At 32.8% G+C, this 20,656-nt stretch overlaps 1 protein-coding gene across 2 annotated transcripts in view; it reads right to left on the reverse strand.

Moving 5' to 3' along the window:
• Positions 1–20,656, reverse strand: part of LOC111422399 (probable 3',5'-cyclic phosphodiesterase pde-5) — a 96,589-nt gene that overhangs the window by 17,654 nt on the left and 58,279 nt on the right. For both annotated transcript variants that reach the window (XM_071197524.1, XM_071197527.1), the window contains 3 exons: positions 4,528–4,599; positions 3,913–4,222; positions 2,863–3,064 (listed from right to left, as the gene is read on the reverse strand). In XM_071197524.1, the coding sequence (XP_071053625.1) occupies positions 2,863–3,064; positions 3,913–4,222; positions 4,528–4,599 (584 nt within the window). The remainder of the gene's footprint in view (positions 1–2,862; positions 3,065–3,912; positions 4,223–4,527; positions 4,600–20,656) is intronic.

The raw sequence follows: 20,656 nt of genomic DNA on the forward strand, positions 1-20,656 counted from the left end.
TTTATTTTTACGCGCAGAAGTTATTTTTTAAGTTAAGTTCTTCACGAGTCTATTTGTAAGATATATTATACACCGAAGTTGCGTTGATCTTATCAATACTCTCCTCATATTATTGAGCAGAGCTCAAAATGGCAGATTACACTCTACTTGACGTTGATCGTCTTTGAGAAATCCTGTGACTCATTAAGTAGAGGAACCATGTGGCATACTCTGGAAGAATATGGGGTCTCTTTAAAGATCATTAGTGTTATCAATGAGGTGTATGAGGGGTATGAGTGTCAATTGGTGCATAATGGAAAACCTATCGATCCTATTCAACATATTGTCCCCGTGCTGTTCGTGATGATATTGAATAGGAGAAATGGTATTCATTGGGGAATTGCAAGATAGACATGAGAAGAGTTTTGAGTTTACAGACGACATTTGCCTACTATCACTAAGATATTGTGACATGGAGGTAAGGCTGAGAAAACCGATGAAGCAGAAGTAGCAGGACTAAAAGTCAATGTCAAAAAACGAAGGAGATGAGGATCAATTCTGTAGTCGGAGCTAAGCTAACAGTAAATGGAAGAGCCTTAGAACGAGTTGAAACATGCTTGTACCTTATTAGCATTATTGGGAAAGATTAAGGGATAGAGGAGGATGTGAAAACCCGGATGCATAGAACAAGAATATTTTAATAAAAACAAAACTTCGCTTGTTCAACAGCAACGGAAAGTCAGTCTTCCTGAATGGATGTGGAACAGAGAAGTGAAACAAGTGTACATGCAATACCTGCGACGTATTATGAATGTGAGGTGGCCGAGGTGATATCCATAGAAGACTTATGATGGAGAATAAACCAACGATCTATTAGTGACCAAAGAGAGGAAATGGCGTTGGATTGGCCACACCCTAAGGAAGCTTCATAGAGCAGGAGATGTCACCGCTTGACTGGAACCCCCCAGGAGCACGGAGAGTAGGACACCCAAGAAAGACGCAAGCAATAGAAGCCGGGAAAACGAGGAGAGAAGTGAAACGCCTTGCTGCCAACACTAGATGGAGCCTTTACTGCTGCCTTATGCTCTACCACAGTGTTTTCCAACCTTTTTCATCTTGCAAACCCCTTATAACTCAGAAAAAAATGACGAACCCCTTGTGTAGTTGTTACTTACAAGTAAGAAAAAATAAAATTATGCAAGACAATTGATACAACACTCTTAATTCATAACAAGAAATAAAAACATAATCGAAAAAAATCTAAACACAAACTTTACATTAATAAAGACTAAAATAATAGATATAAGAAAATCAAAACACAAAATTGACACAACACGCTTAATGAGATACTTGCGCCTGTTTGCTAGAACACAGAAATTTAACGTTAGGTTCAATGTCTGACAGTTTCAGTCTTAAATCAGGTTCTGCATTTAATCTATTTCTGTTGAAAGATAAATATCTTTCAAGTAACTATATCTGGAAAATCCTTTCTCACATAGATATGTTGTGCAAAAAGGTAATAAAACTTTGGTAGCTTTTTCTGACAAAATAGCGTATTCATTTCGAATACTGAGCCAAAAGTCTATTAAAGAGTCGTCTTTAAAAATCCCTTTTAAGGAGCTATATCGGATAACTCAATAAGTTTTTTTTTGCAGTAAAGTTAGAGAGATCTCCAAATTTAGATCTTTTTGGAAAGGACTACATATCCAATTATTCTGAATTTTCGAATAAAAAGCTGCTGAGAGAACTAAAATATTCGTACTCATTCATCTACAGCTATTGGATCCAAAAGTTAAACTTTTTTTAGCATGGATTCAATTGTATCATGCACACCGAAGATTTAATTTACAAAATATATCAGCTAAATATGCAAGCTTTTGCAGCCAAAGAATGTCAGATAGACAAGAAGATAAATGAAATGGATGGTCAATAAGAAATGCTTGAACTTCAGATTTTAACTCAAACAGGCGTGTCAAAACTTTGCCACGGGAAAGCCATCTAACTTCCGCGTGAAGTAATAAAGAAACGTGATGGATTCCAAAGTCTTCACAAAGCGCATGAAATAGACAGGAATCACTTAAAGTAGTAGATTGTTGTTCAGTAGGAATACGCTTACATGCTAATGCTTGTCTATGTATACAGCAATGTGTCCATTCAATTGTTTCGTTGATCTTTTTTACCCGTGCCACAAAACCAGAAAAATTTCCTGTCATTGATTTTGCACCATCTGTGCACACATACACACAATAAGACCAGTTTATTCCATTTTTTTCAAACCATTTCAAATATTGCTTCTCCAATTGTATAAGTTTTTAAGGGTTTTGCAAAGAGTATATCTTCCTAAATGGAATTCTCAAAAGTGTATCTAACATGCACAAGCAATATTGCGGCGTTTGCTACATGGTCGACTCGTCAAGCTGCATTGCAAAATAATGCAATTCAATTCTTTTCGAAAGCTCATTCTTCACATTACTTGCCATAACATAAATTCTATACAAATAATACAGTGTCTATTATTTGATAAAGAAACTAGGTCAATTTTTTTTATGCCTTTTTAATCATTAATATGTGGATACTAAACACGTTATAAAATTGCATATTTTATTAAAAAGCAAAATAAATTATTAACGTTTCATATGTTGATTTTTATACCTTTATTTTATATACGTATTTTAATATTTTTAATAATAAAAAATGTCATGATAGAAAAGAGCTTAAGAAGTGCTGTGTTAATTTGATTAGCTCTTTTCATTGGAGTGGAAAGCAATTTCCCGCAATCGATCACACGTCATTTCCACACACTATGAAAAGAATCTTGAAGGAATCGAGTATTTTCATTCCCTATCATTAAAACGATAAGAGAAAGTTCAATGGTACGCTTACCTCTTCGGATATTGCTCCCGGAAATCTAGGATCAAGACTATCGCTAGACAAATGGATGGGTTCTAAAGTTCTTGCGACATACGAAGGAACGGTAACCCCATTTTTAACTTTGTGAATTTTGATCTCGTCATGCTCGGTTTTATCTTCAGGTCCTAAGTATAAGCAAAGTTGGTCTCCATTATTTTTATCTGGGATATGTAATCTGAAATAAGTTTAAAAAATTGAAAAGAACTTTAAAGCATAGATTTCAAATAAACGGTAGTTGGTTGGGAGTTTTAAAGCTGTCGCGTCGATTCGTTACACTTCAAACTTCAAAAGAATAGAAACGTTTCAGTTTACACTTCAACAGAGAACAATCAAAGACGTCAATAAGTTTCATTTAGTCTATTTTGTTTCAAAACTTTGAAGTTTCGAACATTTCGTGATATTAATAATTTAAGTTTGCTTTACATTTAAAACGGAAATTAGTGGGAGAAAACTCTACGGAAGAGCTGAATAAGCAATTCCATTTGATGACCCGTTAATTGATAGAGTGGTTAAGCGTGCTTGAACAAAAATTAAATTACTAATATATTTTCAGTGAGAAAAATACTACTCAAAATTTTGTAATCAACATTTACGTGTCGAATTAGATATGGTCTGGTGCACATCTTAATGAAACAGGGTGAATTCGCACGAATACACCTGTTGTATGAAAATTAGGAAGACAAACTTACACTTTAATTGATTTTAATTTGGATTTATCGTAATTTTATCTGATTATTACTTGATTTATTTGTCAATATGGTAAAGAACCAGTTTAGATAGTTACGTAAACTATATGCAAACCCAATTCAGCAACTCTACACCCAGCGGTATCAGTTCGTATATTTTACCATAAATGCATTTGAAATCGCGTATTTAGATAGGACCTCCAAAGAGAACTTCATTTCGCATTCTTTTGTAGCGGAAGGTTCATGCAACCTATACATGGTGCAGTGATCTGGCGCCTTTTGATATTATTAAACTAAAATGATCCGCCGAGGAAAACTTCCTTGTTTGTTTACTTACCTAAAACCGTCGACACCAACCGCCGAGGAAATGCAATTTGCAAGTTCCCATAACACATGATCTTTTTGCGGGTTCAATTGTAAACTGTGAGTTAGATCTTGGAGCATTTGTCGTTTATCTGCGTGAACGCAAAACTTCCATCTCGATAAGCTTGTTTTTCGGTTGTTTTTCGAGCACGACCCGGTTTTTTTTTTCAATCTTTGTGATCTCCTTATTATCCATCGTTCCAATTGTTCCAATTCCACTTCCTCCGTCACATAACGTTCCAAAAAATCTGGATGCAAACGCAAAAACTCCGATACTTGATCGGCTGTAAAAAAATATAACTTATTAAAGTTTAGAATTCAATTAGTGAGTAGTTAATTAAAATTTGTGTTCAACTCCGAAACCAATTAAAATAACGTTTTTGTTCTTATCTTAAGTGAAACTTGAAAGAAACAATTTTACGCATCGAAACATCAAAAGTTCAAAACATAGATTCTCAAATCCTAAACTCTCAAACCAACAATAAAAAGCTACTCATGTTTACTATTTGAGATTGAACGTATAGTTTGAAATCGATTTTGAAATTCTATTTGAGTTATTGTTTCAATCCGAACTAGAATGTTATACAACCTGTAACGTGTGCTGGTGGCATTGTTGGTGGAGACGTGGAAACTGGAGTGACATCGTTCCTCATTTGAGCTCCTAAAATTATAAAAAAAAGCTTTCAGCAACAATAAACTCTAATGTATTGAAAAACCAATAAGTGGATACTTTAAGAAAAGAAATTCGTTCCGGCTTCGAAGAATAGGTTACGATTACATAAAATCCTTTTCAGCAACGGATAAATTTTGAACGTCAATCTTTTAAAAACCTTCCCGTAAAAACCGTTTTACGATGCGCGTTATGGTTTATTGCAAAGCGAAAGACTATCTCCGCGGAAATTTTCTGCAGATAAAATTTATGTTTCCACCAAATGTCAAAGCTTTGGTTTCATCAAAGGTCACGCGGCGTTTAGTTTATAGCGTTCCAGATAACCGAGGTAATGACCCTTACCTATTTTACTAGCCCACACTGCTTCCAGTTTAATGTTCGCACAAATTATATCTCTATACATGATTACGAATTGTTACGTACATGAAAGACATTTAAAACGAGGAGATTTAATTATTTTCTAAAATGGGGAGTTTTATTACTACGTTTATTATTATGGGGTATGGCACGAAATCTAGGGGATTTGTAAAGAAAGTTTGTTTACTTTTTGGAAACTTTGTGCAAGTTTTTAACATAAGCTTCTCTTAAATGTGGAAAGTTTCGAGTCGCTCATTACCATAATAACACATAGAACGAAATTACTAAATCTGCAAACCCTTTGAGAAAAAATACTTTTGTTGAAAATAATTTGAAATAACAAGTTGTTTTCCACAACATTTTTTCTTAAGAATCATTAAATGTTAGATTTTCAAGGTTAAATAAAACAATTTGTTCCCTTGAAGCGAATGTAATTAAACTCGTTGTAACTTGTTCTGGAGGGAGAGTTGTTTGTTTACAGGGACGAAAATAAATACTACTCGCTTCTTCTGTTCGTTTCCGTACATCAATTAATTAAGATGCGATAGGTTGGTGTTACGCCAGAAATAAGATAGAGAAATCTGTTGCTGTTGAAAGTTCGTCGAGTCTTTTCTCTGATAACAGTTAAATTTGTGCCTAAGTCAAAGGAACGATTTTTTTTCAAATACCTACTCTTGCTAATTTTTTTTATTAGCTATCTATTATGAAACAAATTTGATAAATTTAAAAAAGTTTTATTATTAAAGAATTGAAAAATACAAATTTATTGTATTAGGTGAGCAACGAAGTCTGTTGTTAACATAACGTCAAGCACAGAACTACAAGCTTACGTAATGCCATAAATCATTATTTTAGTATAAAAGAAATATTATAGGAACTATTCTTGTTTGAAATCTACAATATATCGTTAACTTGAATGGACGACTTAAATCAAATTAAATGATAAATGTTTGACCAAAGTTAACGATTAATGATAGTTCAAATGGATGTTAATCAAATGGATGATCTGAAACTAGAATAACAAACTTGAGATTCAAAAACTCTAGTTGTGTTTATAATTGTCCAGAATTTAGTTTTGACTGCAATGCGCATAATTTGGACAAGTGTGTTCGCAATTTCTGGTTCAAAAATATAAATCCGAAATGATGTTTGAAAGGAGATATTTGTTCTGTAATTGTAGTAAAACACAGAGGCATAAAAAAATCGGTAATTGAAGGCCGATACAGCAGAGTGTTAATTGTTTATATTGTGATTGCGTTGCAATGGGAATTTCCAGGGATCGATAGTAAAATATGTAAATTGGCAAACAACTCTATCAGAGAAACAAAAACCTAACAGGATAAAAAAAATGTTGTTTTGTTAAGATGAAAATTGGTTGCGAACGTAGAAAATATAAATTGATGGTAGTTTAAGTCGTCAAAATAGTGTTTGATGTCATATTTTGGGCAATGGATGTGACCAATCATGATTTGGAAAGGCAAAATTTGTTAGGTTGGTGTTCTATGTATGTGGAATTTGTGTATTTCTATGATGACAGTTGATTGGATGTATTTTGATTGTATTTCGATTACGTTGTTTCTTACATATCAATTAATTACCATATTAATAACCATTAAGTTCAACATACCTGCATTATGCTTAGTCGATTTAACGAACCTGCTGACACAAAGATGTGCACCATTGACATCATAAACATACCACACAAATTTAAGACCAACAACACGACTAAAGTAAGACCGGAAATATCCCCACACCAGTTGGTATCTGACAAGACGATAGTCTTAGCCCATTTTTGTTCAACTTATTAATGGATGAAATAATCGAGGAAGCGATAACTTTGTTACGAAATATGCTGAGACACGAACAAGACTTAGAGCATGTTAAGAGTAGCAGAAATGAAGTCTCTGAGGACAATATCGTAATGGGGAAGATAGCGTAAGAAATTTTGGCACTACTACGTCCGTAGAATACCAGATAATAGACTGTCGAAAATTGTGCTTACAAATAACGCGCCTAGAATCAGACCACCAGGAGACTATCATCTCTATCGAAGAGATGGAGAGGCACATTATCAGGAAGAACAGACCCAATGGTTTAGAAAGAGAGAAAGAAGAATGAGAAGTTAACCATTTTTATTAATTATGGTTTTTAATAAAACTCAAATCATAAAATCACCTAATAAAACCTTTCCATGTTCGAAAACTGTACACATCTAGAGGTTGTATAATATCTGCTGCTTTCTTTAAAATAGTAAGTATCTCAACATCTTTGTCTTCCTCTGAAATAATAAATATTTGTAAAGATTGTGGATGATCTAAAAATAACAAACTCTTCGATCTTGGGACTGGTAAATAAGTATTAAAAATCCAATCTCTGAATTTTGAGCGTTGTTCCGAAGATTATGTACAGACTGCTATCTGCATTACTTCTAACGCCCATTCCCATAAGTCTACAACGATCTAGTAATCTCCTTTCAGTAAAATCATATTTTGTACGATAATCCTTTTTTTCTAGTTGCTATTTTAGACCATCACTTCTCGTTGCTGGTTCACATTTATCTGTATAATTTTTACACTATATGTTACGAAACCAATTTTGTTCCTTTATTTCTAATTTTTAATTCTTCGCAATATTTCGAGCATCTTTTAGGATTATTGCGGTGTCATGTTTCTCTATAGTTTTAGAGTAATTTTCTCTCTTACACTCCTTTGTTTGATTTTCCAAATCATTATTTCACATCTGTGTTCGCGTGACACTTCATTGTTTATGCATTCATTTACGCTTGGAGAATTCTTTTGACGTGGCCAACTTTAGTTACCCCAATTTCCTTTTAATCTCTTCGAGCCAAAGTCAAAAGTTCTCGTCCCCTGATGTCATTCTTAATAAAACTATCAAAGTATTCAGAAAGTTCAAGTTCAAAATTCCATCGTATCGCAAGAATCCACATATGTTGCTGGTTACTTGGTGTTTTATGGCGAATCGAAATACTTTTACTCCTAAATTTTATCCTAAAAATACTTTTTCATTGTTGCTAAAGACAATATTGAGAAACTAATAATGCAGAAATGTCATCAAATCCTAGAAAGTTATGTAAAATTCAACCGGTAAGTCATAACTTGATGAAGGAAACGTTTCATTGCTAATGCATCCTGAACTTGTCATACAAATCGAATTCAAATTGTAAACGAAGTCGCTTGCAAAATTGAAAAATGTCCACGTCTACAGAAGTTACAGATGCAAATTGAAAAACCAATTGGTATTTAACAAAACAATTGATTTTAACAAAAAAAAGTTTTAATATGGTTTGTACGTGAATACTTTCTCATGAATGTTTTAAGAAATAATACTAATATTCTTTTCCACAATTTATCTAGATATATATCAGTGGAAATTTGTGCTCCTTACATAGACCACTTTACTTTTGGCGTACAATAATTTCTAATTTAATTTACTATTGTAATTTCAAACAAACCTTTATTGCTACATACCCCTATCTAATCACTTGAAAATTTAATATGAAATGGTCACACAAGCGTGGAACACAAAACTACCCAACGTTCTAAATGTTTTACGGAAGATATAGCACTCGGTAGAAGGGAGAACCACCGGCGCGGCGACCGAATAGGAAATTAAGATTAAATATTAAAGAGTTTAAAGAACATTAACTTTGCGGTAACTTTAAATCTAATGGAAACATATTGCAATATAAAATATTTAAAGTCTGCATTACGAATATGTATTTATTTAGAAAATTTTTTTTTTAAGTTTTTTGAAGTTTCAAAGTTAATAAGTTTTCGCAGTGATGAGATTCTTTTTTCAGACATGCCCAGGGTACTCAAGTTTTCTGCATTTGATGGTATACATGATTTCTGATTCCTTATTCATTGTTTGTAGCATTTCCCTGTTTGTCATGTGAGTTGTCCATGGTATTTTGAGCATTCGTCTATATGTATAGCAAAACCTCAAAGGCTTCTAGTTCTTTAATTGTGGCTTCTGTCAAAGTCCAGGAATCCATGCCGAATAACAGTGTGGTAAAAATATAGCATTTAGATGTATTACTTTTGTTTCGACACTTGTTGTGACTTTTGAAAATTTTGCTCATTTTATTGAAAACTACCCTCACTTTTCTTATACGCCATATTACTGCGCATAACTTGTGCAATCTCTCGATGATATCTGCCATCACCATAGTATCATCTGCATATCTGATATTATACATTCTGACTGCGTTCAAGAGGATACCGTCATTTAATCCGTCAAGTGACGCCTTAAAGATTCTTTCTGAGTACAGTAAAATCTCGATATAACGGACTTCGGAATCCAACTCGGGTTATTCCTCAAGTTGCTTTATTCCATGTTCGTAGATAAACTCGTGGTATTCCCCGAGTTGTCTATACGATGTATATGTTACAGGTAAAGCGTGCATTTCAGTGAATGTTCACATTAGCCAGTCAATGTATACATTTACTAGTGAATGTGTACATAAACTAGGCAGTGTATGCATTTGCCAACAGATGTTAGTAAAAGTGATAACAAAGGAAATTTACGGTATAATTTTTTTAATGGAAGCGATAGCATGTGATACTTTTTTGAGTGATCAAAAAACTCAGGCCATAGTTTTTTTTAAATCTTCTATTATTTTATTTACAAATTCTCGTCCGTTGTCCGGCTGCAGTATGGACGGGACACCAAATAATAAGAATCCAATGCTACTTCCAATCCCTATTTACTTTTAAGAGCACTAAGTATCATAAATTTAGTCAGATGATCTTGATAGACTAATATAAATTTAAATTTTCCATCAGATTGTGGAACACTAACCCTCTCTTTTCGTTGTTTCTCTTTTTCAAAAATCATTCACATTAATTTAAAAATATTTGTGTTTCTTGAGCTGTAATATTTTTGTACCTTTGTTGAATTTCCTTCTTCATTCCGTCGCGTCCACCATGGCCTATTGATTCGTGAACTTAGTATAACACATCAAATAATTTGTAATTGTTAAAACAGCTTTTCTACATTTTTAACCGCAACAATGTCGTAATGTTTTAGCAACCAAAAATAACGCTTTACCTTCCGAGATGAGGTTTTTGCAATTTTTACTTCATCTACTAAATTACGATGTTTTATAAAGTCATTCAAAAGCAAGTACTCTTTTGTGGACTTTTTCAATACAACTATGAAATTTAATTTCCATTTCATTTTTATCCATTTTACTAATTTAACAGGTTAACCAAAAGGTAAAGACTTATTTTGAAACTTCCTAAGAATAACTGTTATTTTATTTTACTGTTAGTGCTTTTATTTTGACAGAATCATTCACTTTTATTTCATATAATATCAATGGCTGGAGAATACAACCTTGTTTAATTCCAAGCAATATTTCACTTTCTCTGTTTGTTCTTTATCAAGTTCGTACACGCAGTCTGGTTCCAGTAGAAGTTTGAAATTATTTTGACGTCTTTGTCATCAAAGTTGGCATTTTTTAAAATATTGATCATGTTTGATGCTGAACTCGATCGAACGCTTTTGCGTAATCTATTTGATACGCATATACGTCACAGTTTACGTCTCTATATCTTCGGATTAGGACTTGACCACCAAAAAGTGCTTCTCTTGTGCCGACTGCGTTTATGAACCCGAATTGACTGCTTGATATCTATTTTATATCTATTGTATATTCCTCTGTGAATTATTTTAAGAAACATATTCAGCACATTTCTTATTAAACTGATAGTCCGATATTCTTCGCACATTTTTGTTCCTGGCTTTTTGGGCAACTCTATAACTTCTGATTGTAGCCACTTTTCCCGAGTTATAGACTTTGTTAAAAATGTCTATGATTCAGGTTATTTCTTCTTTCTAATAGTTTTAAAAATGCAGCCTTGAAATTATCTGGTTCTACTGTTTTTCTGTATTACATTGCTTTTATTGCTATCTCTACCCATGTTTCAGTATGTTGGGGCCCGTTATTACTTCTGAGGCTAGGTAATTGACTTTAATCATGGAAAGTCAACTCCAGATATAATTTCCACTTGCTTTTAATATCTTGTTTGTTTATAATTAATTTCCCTATTGAGTCCATGATTATCATCCGTTGTCGTTTTCTAAACGTTCCGTTATCTTTTTCAATTTTATGGAAAAGTTAAAGTTAACAGCTTTAACTTTTTTAGCTGACGCTTTTGGTTTGTATTTAGCATTTCTATTTTTGCACGTCTCTCTGCCGCTTCTTATTCTTTGGTTTTTTTGATCCTTCTCTTTCTCCTAAACTGTGTCTGTATCATTTTGTATTCCTATTTATTTAGTTTTTACCTGGTTGTAAGAACTCCTTGTTTGCTGCTTCTACTATCTTCACAAATTTATTGATTTCCACTTGTATGGCGTTCTCTTCTTTTATCTGCATTGATCTTTTTATTGATGAAATCATCTACCTTTTGCTTTACTAGGGGGTGTTTAAGAGTAGTCATATCATACTTAATTCCAACTTCTTTTTGAATTTTTTCAATCTCACCTTCATGACTCCTACCAAGGCTGGTGGTCTGATTCAATATCTGCTCTCGGATAAGTTCTAACTGATGTGAAAGAGTTTCCATATCTTCTATTGATTAATATGTAATCGATTTAGTTTCTGACGATATTTCCGGGTTTATCCGCTGGCGATTTTCGTGGTAACTCCTTGGTAGTAGTTTATCTTTATAGAATGTGTTTGAGACTTATAGCTCGTTATCCATTACGGTCGCCTCTCTCATTTCTTTGTCTTACATCAAACGGTTCAATTAGGTTTTCAATCCCACTCCTAGTGTGACATTAAAGTCGCCTATTATGATATTTATTTCATGTTTGGGGAATCGTTATATTATATCTTTGATGTTTTGGTAGAGTCTCTAAACTTCAACATCATTCCTATCTGTCATGGGAGCGTATATTTGTACAATATATTTACTGGATTAACCTGTATTTAGAATAGACTGGCTCTGCTAGATATTGGGATATAATTAGTCACACAACCAATTATTTTTTGCGTTATTATCACTCCGACTCAGTGTTCTAACTTTCCATATGATGACCACTGCAGATTATTTTATTTCGCTTATGCTCCATCTTTATAGTCTGTGGTTGAGATGTTTCTTTTTTATGGACACTCATAACTGTCTCCCACGAGATTCTATTGGGAGACTCACTCCGGAAACACATTAATTTCTGAGCATTGTTATATGATTTTAACCAGGACTATCCCGTAGGATCTTACTGCCTTCTACATCCTTACGACATTGACTTTGAATCCGGTTGTCCGAATTCCAAGGTCAAAGCACTATACTATATAAAAAATTGTACAATAAGAAAAAACTAATTTCTAAATTTTCATGAATCCAAGCAATTTATATTCATTGCCACATACATATGTATGCACGAGCAATGCTTCTGACATGAAATTAGAGTAATTAACATAATAATTAGTTGATTATTCAAATGAACATGAAAATATCACCGGCTATTATCAACGATAACAATAGATTTTCGTGCAATTTACTAATTTGGTTAAAACGCGTTGTTTTATTACCGAAAATTCACTTTATGTTCATCAACGTTAATTTTATTTTACTAACTACCAAATTCATTCCATTTAAAATTTAAAATACGGTTAGAAATTGAATTAAATTCTGTTCTGATTATATATTTTTTTATCTTTTGGGGTTAACAAAGCGAAGAATATCTGTCGACGTCAAGTCCCAAAATGTAACGGTGACTAAGTTCCTTGGATATTGCCGAAACTCGTTCCGGAAACTTAGATGAAATGGCGCAATTCCAAGTAAGAGTACTTCTGTAAAAGCTGTATCATACGGATGACCAACAAACACAAAATGTAGGCCACGTAGATGTTATTTATTTTGAAAGAGAGAAATACAACGGAGATGTCGAATTTTATTTTAGGTTAAACGCGTAATTAATAGTCAATGTGCTCAGACGTAATCAATAGCCAAATAATAATAGATACCTACATATGGACATTGAGAAATTAGTATTCAGGAGCAATAACCTCAGTCCAAAACCTTGTATAAAGTTTTGGGTTTAGCATATTATTTTTGGTGATACTTCATAAAAATACATCCGCTATTATATATTATATACAGTACGTGTGCGGTTACACGGTAACACAAAATATTTTCATAGCAGTTTATCCTTATCTTCCCTACTTGATTAGAGTCTCTGATATCCGAGGATTCGACGACCGCCAAAAGTAGGTTAATTATTATAGGAGATTCTATACAATATGATTCAACTAGATATTTAAAATACGACTAGAAACACCACGTTGAATGAATCGCCTGATTAAACCAATAATTCAACCGGATCCAATATCGTGTTATCTATTCAAAGCTTTTACTACAGAAAAGAACCAATCTCCATCTTATTTGATGTAGAATTTCGCTTGGGGACAATATGTACCACTACGCGCGAAATGAAACCATGGTATTCATGAAATTGCGAAACGAAATTTATGAAAAACAATACTTGAATTTTTGTTTTCCAATTAAATTTATTTTTGATGAAACCACTATAAAATGTATTCTATTCGCCTTTTCAGTTTGAAACAAAACGGTGGTGCAATCACCTTCAAACTTTAGATCATTAAGAAGTTCGTTCTGATACAGTAAAACTTGTTCACCGCAAACCATTTACGTCTTACTTATTGTTTCAATGTTGGTTGCATCAATGATTCTCAGAAGTTTGCCGTCACGTAAACAAAGCGAATTTGAAACGCGTGTTGTATCTTACCATTTGCTTGCCGCATTCCAGATAATGTTATTGTCTCAGCAAACCAAAGTTTTATTGCTTTAATCAACGTGGCCTTAGAGGATTCGTTAGTACACTAACTAAACCGACAAGTTTTGCAATTTCAAGCGACGCATTTAAGAACGACAACAGTAATAGCTGTTATTATCTTTAAATGCACTACTTTAAGTTTATATGTAACAACAACTCTATTATAACTTGAATTTTATTTTATAAATTCAACTTTGTAAGGTTTATTTTTATTTGGAGTTCACATTGAAATTGATTAGTTTGTTTAAAAGATTTATCCCAAAGTTCCAATTCAGTTTCAGCCCTGAAATCAATTTCAAGTTTTTATATCGTTCGACGTGATCCTGCATACGCAGTAGCATGTGGTGTACGTATGGGTTTTCAGGATCAATGTTTCAACTTGACACTTTCGTTACATTGTGTAATCTATTAAAGTAACGGCGCGGAATGGAACGCCATTTGAATCGGGCTTGGTTACAATGTAAGGCGAATTGTAAAAGAATCTAGTATTTTTAAAGGTATATTTTTTGATTCTTATTATTATTTGAAGTTATAATTAAATGAAGAAGATAAAGCAAGCTAACGATTGTCATGATGGTGATGATAAAATTTACGATTTCTCTTTTTATAGTTGTTTGTAATGCGACGTTACTCTATGAATGTACTTTGTAGGTATAGTTTACAATGTCTATCCGAGGAAATGTTGCAGTGAAATGTTATATTAATTTGTGAGAATGAAAATGAAAATAATGTAATTGAAGATATTTTTGCAGGAAGAATTAAGAAGAAGATTGTGTTGAAGAACTACTCCAAATATGTCAATATTTAGAATAGTTCCAATTTCAATATCTGTGTCAATATCTTTCAATTACTTGTAACTGGTTGATTTGTGTTGAACTATGGATTACAAGGGAAATGAATAAAGTGTGTCACGTCTATTGCGATGAGATTAAGGTTGATGTATACTTTGTCCGTGTGCAAAATACATGAATAAGTAGCATGAAGTAGTGTGATTGAACTAAGGTCGCTTGTAACCGAGGTGGTACATCATTACATATCAAAACAAAACTGGAGCTTTCAAGGTTGTGTGACTTTTTGCATACACAAACTATATAAAGATAAAGTATAATAATCGTGCAAAAATTCGCTCTCGAGATATTGTGGGATGTTTAAACGGCTCTTAAACCCATTTCGGTCGTATAGGTACAGTACATAATAATTCAAAAATGTAATTAGCTACGGGAATGAAATTTGCTTAGGTAGAATTATGTAAAGATTTTGGTAATATTAGGTTAATAAATGGAGTAGAGGTTGAGATGGCTTAAATTGGGTTAAGTTTCCAAATTTTATGGATTTCAAAGGAAGCTCTATTTTTGATTTATCGTCCTGTTTGATGGGTGTTATCCCTCGATACAAAAATGGTACATAAATCTATATACAGAAAACAAGCCCGTTAAAGTATAAAAGTTACATTTACACAAAGCATGAAATACAATGATAGATCCAAATTCAAAAAGTTATTATTAGTACGAAAAAATCTTCGGGGAAGTTGATAATAAGCAAGGGACAGGAAAAACAGTATACTGGTGGGATGAAGAAACAGAAAGGAAGATAACAGCACGTAAGAAATTGAGAAGGCTGCACGCGTGGCAATGAGTTAAACACGGAAATACGGATGTTAGGGAAATGTTAAAGCAAATATTTAAGAACTACAAAATGATCTTTGGCGTCGACTGGACTACATGTAAACCAAATGGATAGAAATTTACAATGAGCTGGACAATGATGACTGGGGAGGTTTATCTAATAGTGAGCCAGAAAAAGCTCGCTGTCTTATCCCTATCATTAAAGGATCTATTAAGATCCAAATATAAAAATTATTTTACAAGTATGAAAAAAAAAACCACCTTGCCTACGCTTATTCCTATAGAAAGTCCTAAGTCCTATAGAAAAGGCAGAAGTGAAAGTTATTAGTGAACACATCTGTATCTAACATGGAGGAATTAAATGTGGCAATTAAAAGAGCCAACAAAAAGAAAAAATACATTCATTCCTGATAGAATTTTACCAGAAGTGTTCATAGCCATCGTTTAGAGAAATAAGAAGACCGTTCTTAAAATGTATTAATTGTCAAAGGATAGATAATTCCCTGTGAGGTTCAAAAGAGCTCAATAAGTTTATAATGATAAAAGATGTTTAAGAAGTTTATAAAAATTATAATGGCAAAAACAGATTTCGGCCGAAGTGTCTGACTGATATCGCATGGAAGTATTTAAAGATCATGATCAGAGAGCGTGTACATGAGATTACGAATAAAAGAGAATATTACGTGCTACACCTTGAGTTACATTCATCAATATCTATTAGAAAGGAAAATTTATGAAGTGTCCTGCGGAGTTGCTTAGAGATATGATAGCATTCTGAAGTTTTGTTGTAATGTTACCCCTCTTCGGATTTCTAATTTCCACTCTAATCTCTCCACCAATACCTTCTCTCTCACTCTTACGTGGGCCTCTTCCTTTTCTTCATTCTTTTGGTGTCTATGCACTACTTTCTTTTGTAGCCGGTGTTGATTCATTCTTTGTACATGTCCGGTCATGTTTTACTTTTATTATTCATATATCTTATATGTTCTATGTTTCTAATCCTTTCCAGTCCACATTTTCCAACAGCTTTTCTCCACTACTCCATTTCTGTGGTGTTTAGTATACCTCTAATTATTGAGTTCGTGGTTAGATGCAAGATGAAAGACGAAATTGTGGAAAAGGCAGTCCATAGGATCATTATGATTGCTAGTCATCTTCAAACTATTGGAATTACGATAGTTACGAAAAAATGGGAATGGTAATCTTGTAAGGGAGGAGAAAATATGAGAGCTCGATCATACGGTTTGAAATCAAGCATATCTCAAAGTTATTGCAAGGAATGCACATAACATGGCCAACACGCCATTTACATATGTATATGTGGTATGCTAAATGTCCTGTGATCCTCTATGTGACGCCTATCTAGAGTAACGTTGTGAGGTAATTGGTATATATATAATTGGCATATCACACTATGTTGACCGTTAGTATAGAGGGGGAAGTCCTCTTTCTGACTCCAGAACTGGTTCTAATGGAAAGATAGTTCGTGTAAGAAAAGTGTAAAAGTTATAAAGCTGAAGTTTCCTAAAACTACGAAAGAATGGATCGGAATATTTTATAAAAGTGTCACCTATTTAAAGATGTTAGACAAAGATACGTAGAGAAGTGTGGAAGATATATTAATTCGTTGATATCGTGGGCGAGATTTTGTTCGAGTGCGAGAAAAGGAAATTGGAAAAGGAGAAGACAGGCGATATGTCAGGTAGTCGAATGGGGACGAATTGAAAACAAACGGAGATGAAAGGGAATTTTTCAAAGGAAAAAGATAAATTAAAGAGGTAATACCCCCATTCAAGTATGTTAAATCTATAACTTTCCCCGCTTTGGGATTTGAGTACTAGCGAAGGTAGGAGAAATAGCAAGATGAAAAAAAGAGGAGGAGACTAGCATACTAGCTTAGGGATCTTTGTAAATAACTTGCTAGTTTATACCTTCTGGGATTCTTTAAGATTGAATTCCATTATATCTATTATTAATGATTTAATAAAACCATATATGTGCTCTATCTAGCTAGTTTCCTTGTCGACTAAAACTACAATATTCAAATAAATTTTGATTGTTTCATGACTTGTGTAACTTATAGTGGCCGTAAATTTGAAATTATTTGTTCTTAGCTTCAAAAACTATATCAAACTACACTCCTTTTGGATTGAGAAATTTTTCTACGGTTTTCAGTCCCACAGAAACAATAATTTTGAAAATGTGTCTTTTCGCCAGTTAATGAATGGATAACGATGCTAATGGTCAGTTGGCTTTTATTTTTGTGTTAACTGTAATTTGAAAACTATGAGAGCAAGATGTTTGTACAAAACATTGAATATGCTTTTATTATGATGGGTCCAATTCCTATGAAGAATTGATAACCCAGAGCTTTTTGTCATATTTGTAACTACAGCGGCTATGTTTTTAGTTGATATTGTTAAACTTTTCTAAGGTGTTCGAATTTATTGGATTAATGTGCGATAGTTGAGCAAGCAGGTGCGCCATAACGTCATCCTAGTTTCACATCATTTAAATGACAGTTGTTAATAATAAACACTCGTTCTTTTAAAATTACAGTTCAAATAATAAATATGGAATTAACATACTTTGCCTACTTAACAAATAATTATGATTGTAACTTATTTAGAACAAGGATAAATCTTATGTGTTATATTATGTGTGAACTCCTTCCGTATTGTCTGTGGTCAAAGACAACTGTCTGCTTATTAAGAATGCTGAAAAGGAAGATAAAAGGAAAAAATAAGGTGGATCGTTAAAAAATTATGACAATGTTGATGACAAACAAATGGACGAAGTTTCTAAATAACTAAAAGTTTTTAACATTATCATGAGCAGATTAAAGCAAAAAATTGACCTAACGTGATACAGATCCAGTAAAATTATTTGTCGAAAGAAACTATTTAGTTTTACGTTTACAAAAGAATTTTTACAAGATTGGATAGTGTATTGTTTTTCACAAAAGTGCTGATACTATTTCTATTGCAAACTTGTCGGCTAAGTCGTTAAAGCTATGACAATCCATCATCAAGTAGTATTGTAGTATCGAGTAAAATTGTCAAAGGATGTTGATGACAAAAAAATTGATCAAATTTCAAAATCAACTGGAACTAACGACACTCTGACTCTATCACCGGCAGATGATTGACCCTAAAGTGATACTCAGAGAAAGTGTGCTCAATACGTTAACTATAGATCTAGCATAGCGCCCAAGAATTTTAGAAGACGTCAAAAGAAGTTTTTAGCTTCACATTTAATAAAAAGTTTTACGAGACAGGCGAGTGTATTCTCTTTCATAATACCTTTACTACTTCCAGTACAACATTTTTGCCTTTACTTTCAAAAGAGCTGAAAACATTCAGGTCCCAAAAAGATCCTAGAAATGGACCAAAGGCCAAAAAGGTTAATAGAGTTATTAATGCCAAAACATATCATTTGAATGAGTCTAAGAATCGTAGTTATTTCAAAAGTACTTCGTAAAAGTGACATCGTATGAAATTGCTGCTTTTGCGCTGTTTATATTTAATAAGGGTTGTTTATAACTTATGAGTATATGTCGTTGGAAAATATTGCCCCATCTTATTTTTTTGAGTTATAATGTATAGGTCATCTCTCTTTCAGAAAATTAAATTTCGCAATAATGTTCTTGAAATTAATGTTCGAGACCGACATACATATTTCTTGGCAAAACCTAAGTAAGCATGTCATGGAAATTTGTTTGCGTGCTGTCTAACAAGTGTCAAGAACTCGATTCTCGACGTTTCAATACTATTATAAGGAACAGAACAAGTGAGCAGTAAGTTTTACGGATTAAAGGTGTGGATCCGAACCACATCCTCAATCCATAATTTGGATTAGTTGATCTGATGTTGATGATCTGATGAATATAGATCAATAAATTACAGCAGAAAGGTCTCCGTTACGTTTTAATCAATAAAACAATAATTAATTTTTCTTTGGAAATTTCATGTGAAATACTGAAAGAATCCAAATAAAATGCAACCGTATATTGTTTGAAATCAAAACAAAAATTAACGCCAAAATTTAAGTCCACATAATATAAAAGCTTTTATAAAAATTACCGCCTCTACCTCATCCTAAAGCTACCCATCATTCCTTCCTAAACTCTCAACCTCCCCTCATAAAACGAGGGGCCCAATTAAGGTCGTAAAAAGCGCAACTACTTTTAGGAGTTTTTATTTTGTTATGTTTAATTAAACGATTTTAATGAGATGATATCATGCGTATACGTCGCAAATAATAAAAAAAAGAAACTAAAGACGTGTTGAATAATTTAAATTTACAACAGAGTGTCAATAATCTCTTAGATTAATTCCCGATTGGTTATGCCGAAAATGCTGGGAGATCTAAATGCAATCAGTAAAGTTTTAATAGCAATTCTGTTATGAAAAGATTCAAGATCAAGTTTTAGAGGTAAACAACGTAGTTTTTAAAAATTGGGAAAGCTTAAAAATTAAATCACTTTTTATTAGACCAAAACAGTTGAAAATATTAATTGTAAATTTTAATTATAATCATAATAATATAGAGATATTCTATTCAATTATTTATTATTGATTTTAAATTAGAATTTCAAGTTTGATTTTAAACACGATGTGAATAGATATAAATTGAATAGGAATTAAATTAAAATGATTAATTGTTTTGAGCTTTCAAAACGGCGAACAAGCACCCTTTCTGATTTTAAATTTATCTCCATTGCTACGATTGATTTTGTGATTATAATTGAAAATTATTATTTGTGTTTATATGAATGTTTAGTTACTACACATATTTTCCGTGGAAAGATCCCAAAATAACCACTTTTAAAAGCACATTTTCATGCATACTAGGATATGTGTTTATAATTCATATCCCTTTTCTGTTCCTGTTCTATACCATTGAAATCGACAACTCCATTGTGCTGAAGTTGTGCAAAGGAATTTTTAATTTCGGGATGGGGAATTTTGTTGAAAATTCGCCTGTATTGTATTTACATATAAATGGATATCCTACGTAAGAGAAAATGAAAAAAAAAAAACTAAAAAAGCATCATAAATAATACTTCTTTATTATTAAATTGTTTTAGAATAGAAAAACTTTGAACACTGTCATAACTTTAACGTGGGTTGAAAATGAAATGTAGTTTAATGAGAAAACTGTCTCCTTAGGCGAAGATTTCATTTTCGCTTTTAATTAAGGTATTATTGTAATTGGTGGTGAAATCTCAAGGATATCGCCTC

This window comes from Onthophagus taurus, chromosome 1, assembly GCF_036711975.1.
Source record: "Onthophagus taurus isolate NC chromosome 1, IU_Otau_3.0, whole genome shotgun sequence".
Taxonomy (NCBI): Eukaryota; Metazoa; Arthropoda; class Insecta; order Coleoptera; family Scarabaeidae; genus Onthophagus; species Onthophagus taurus.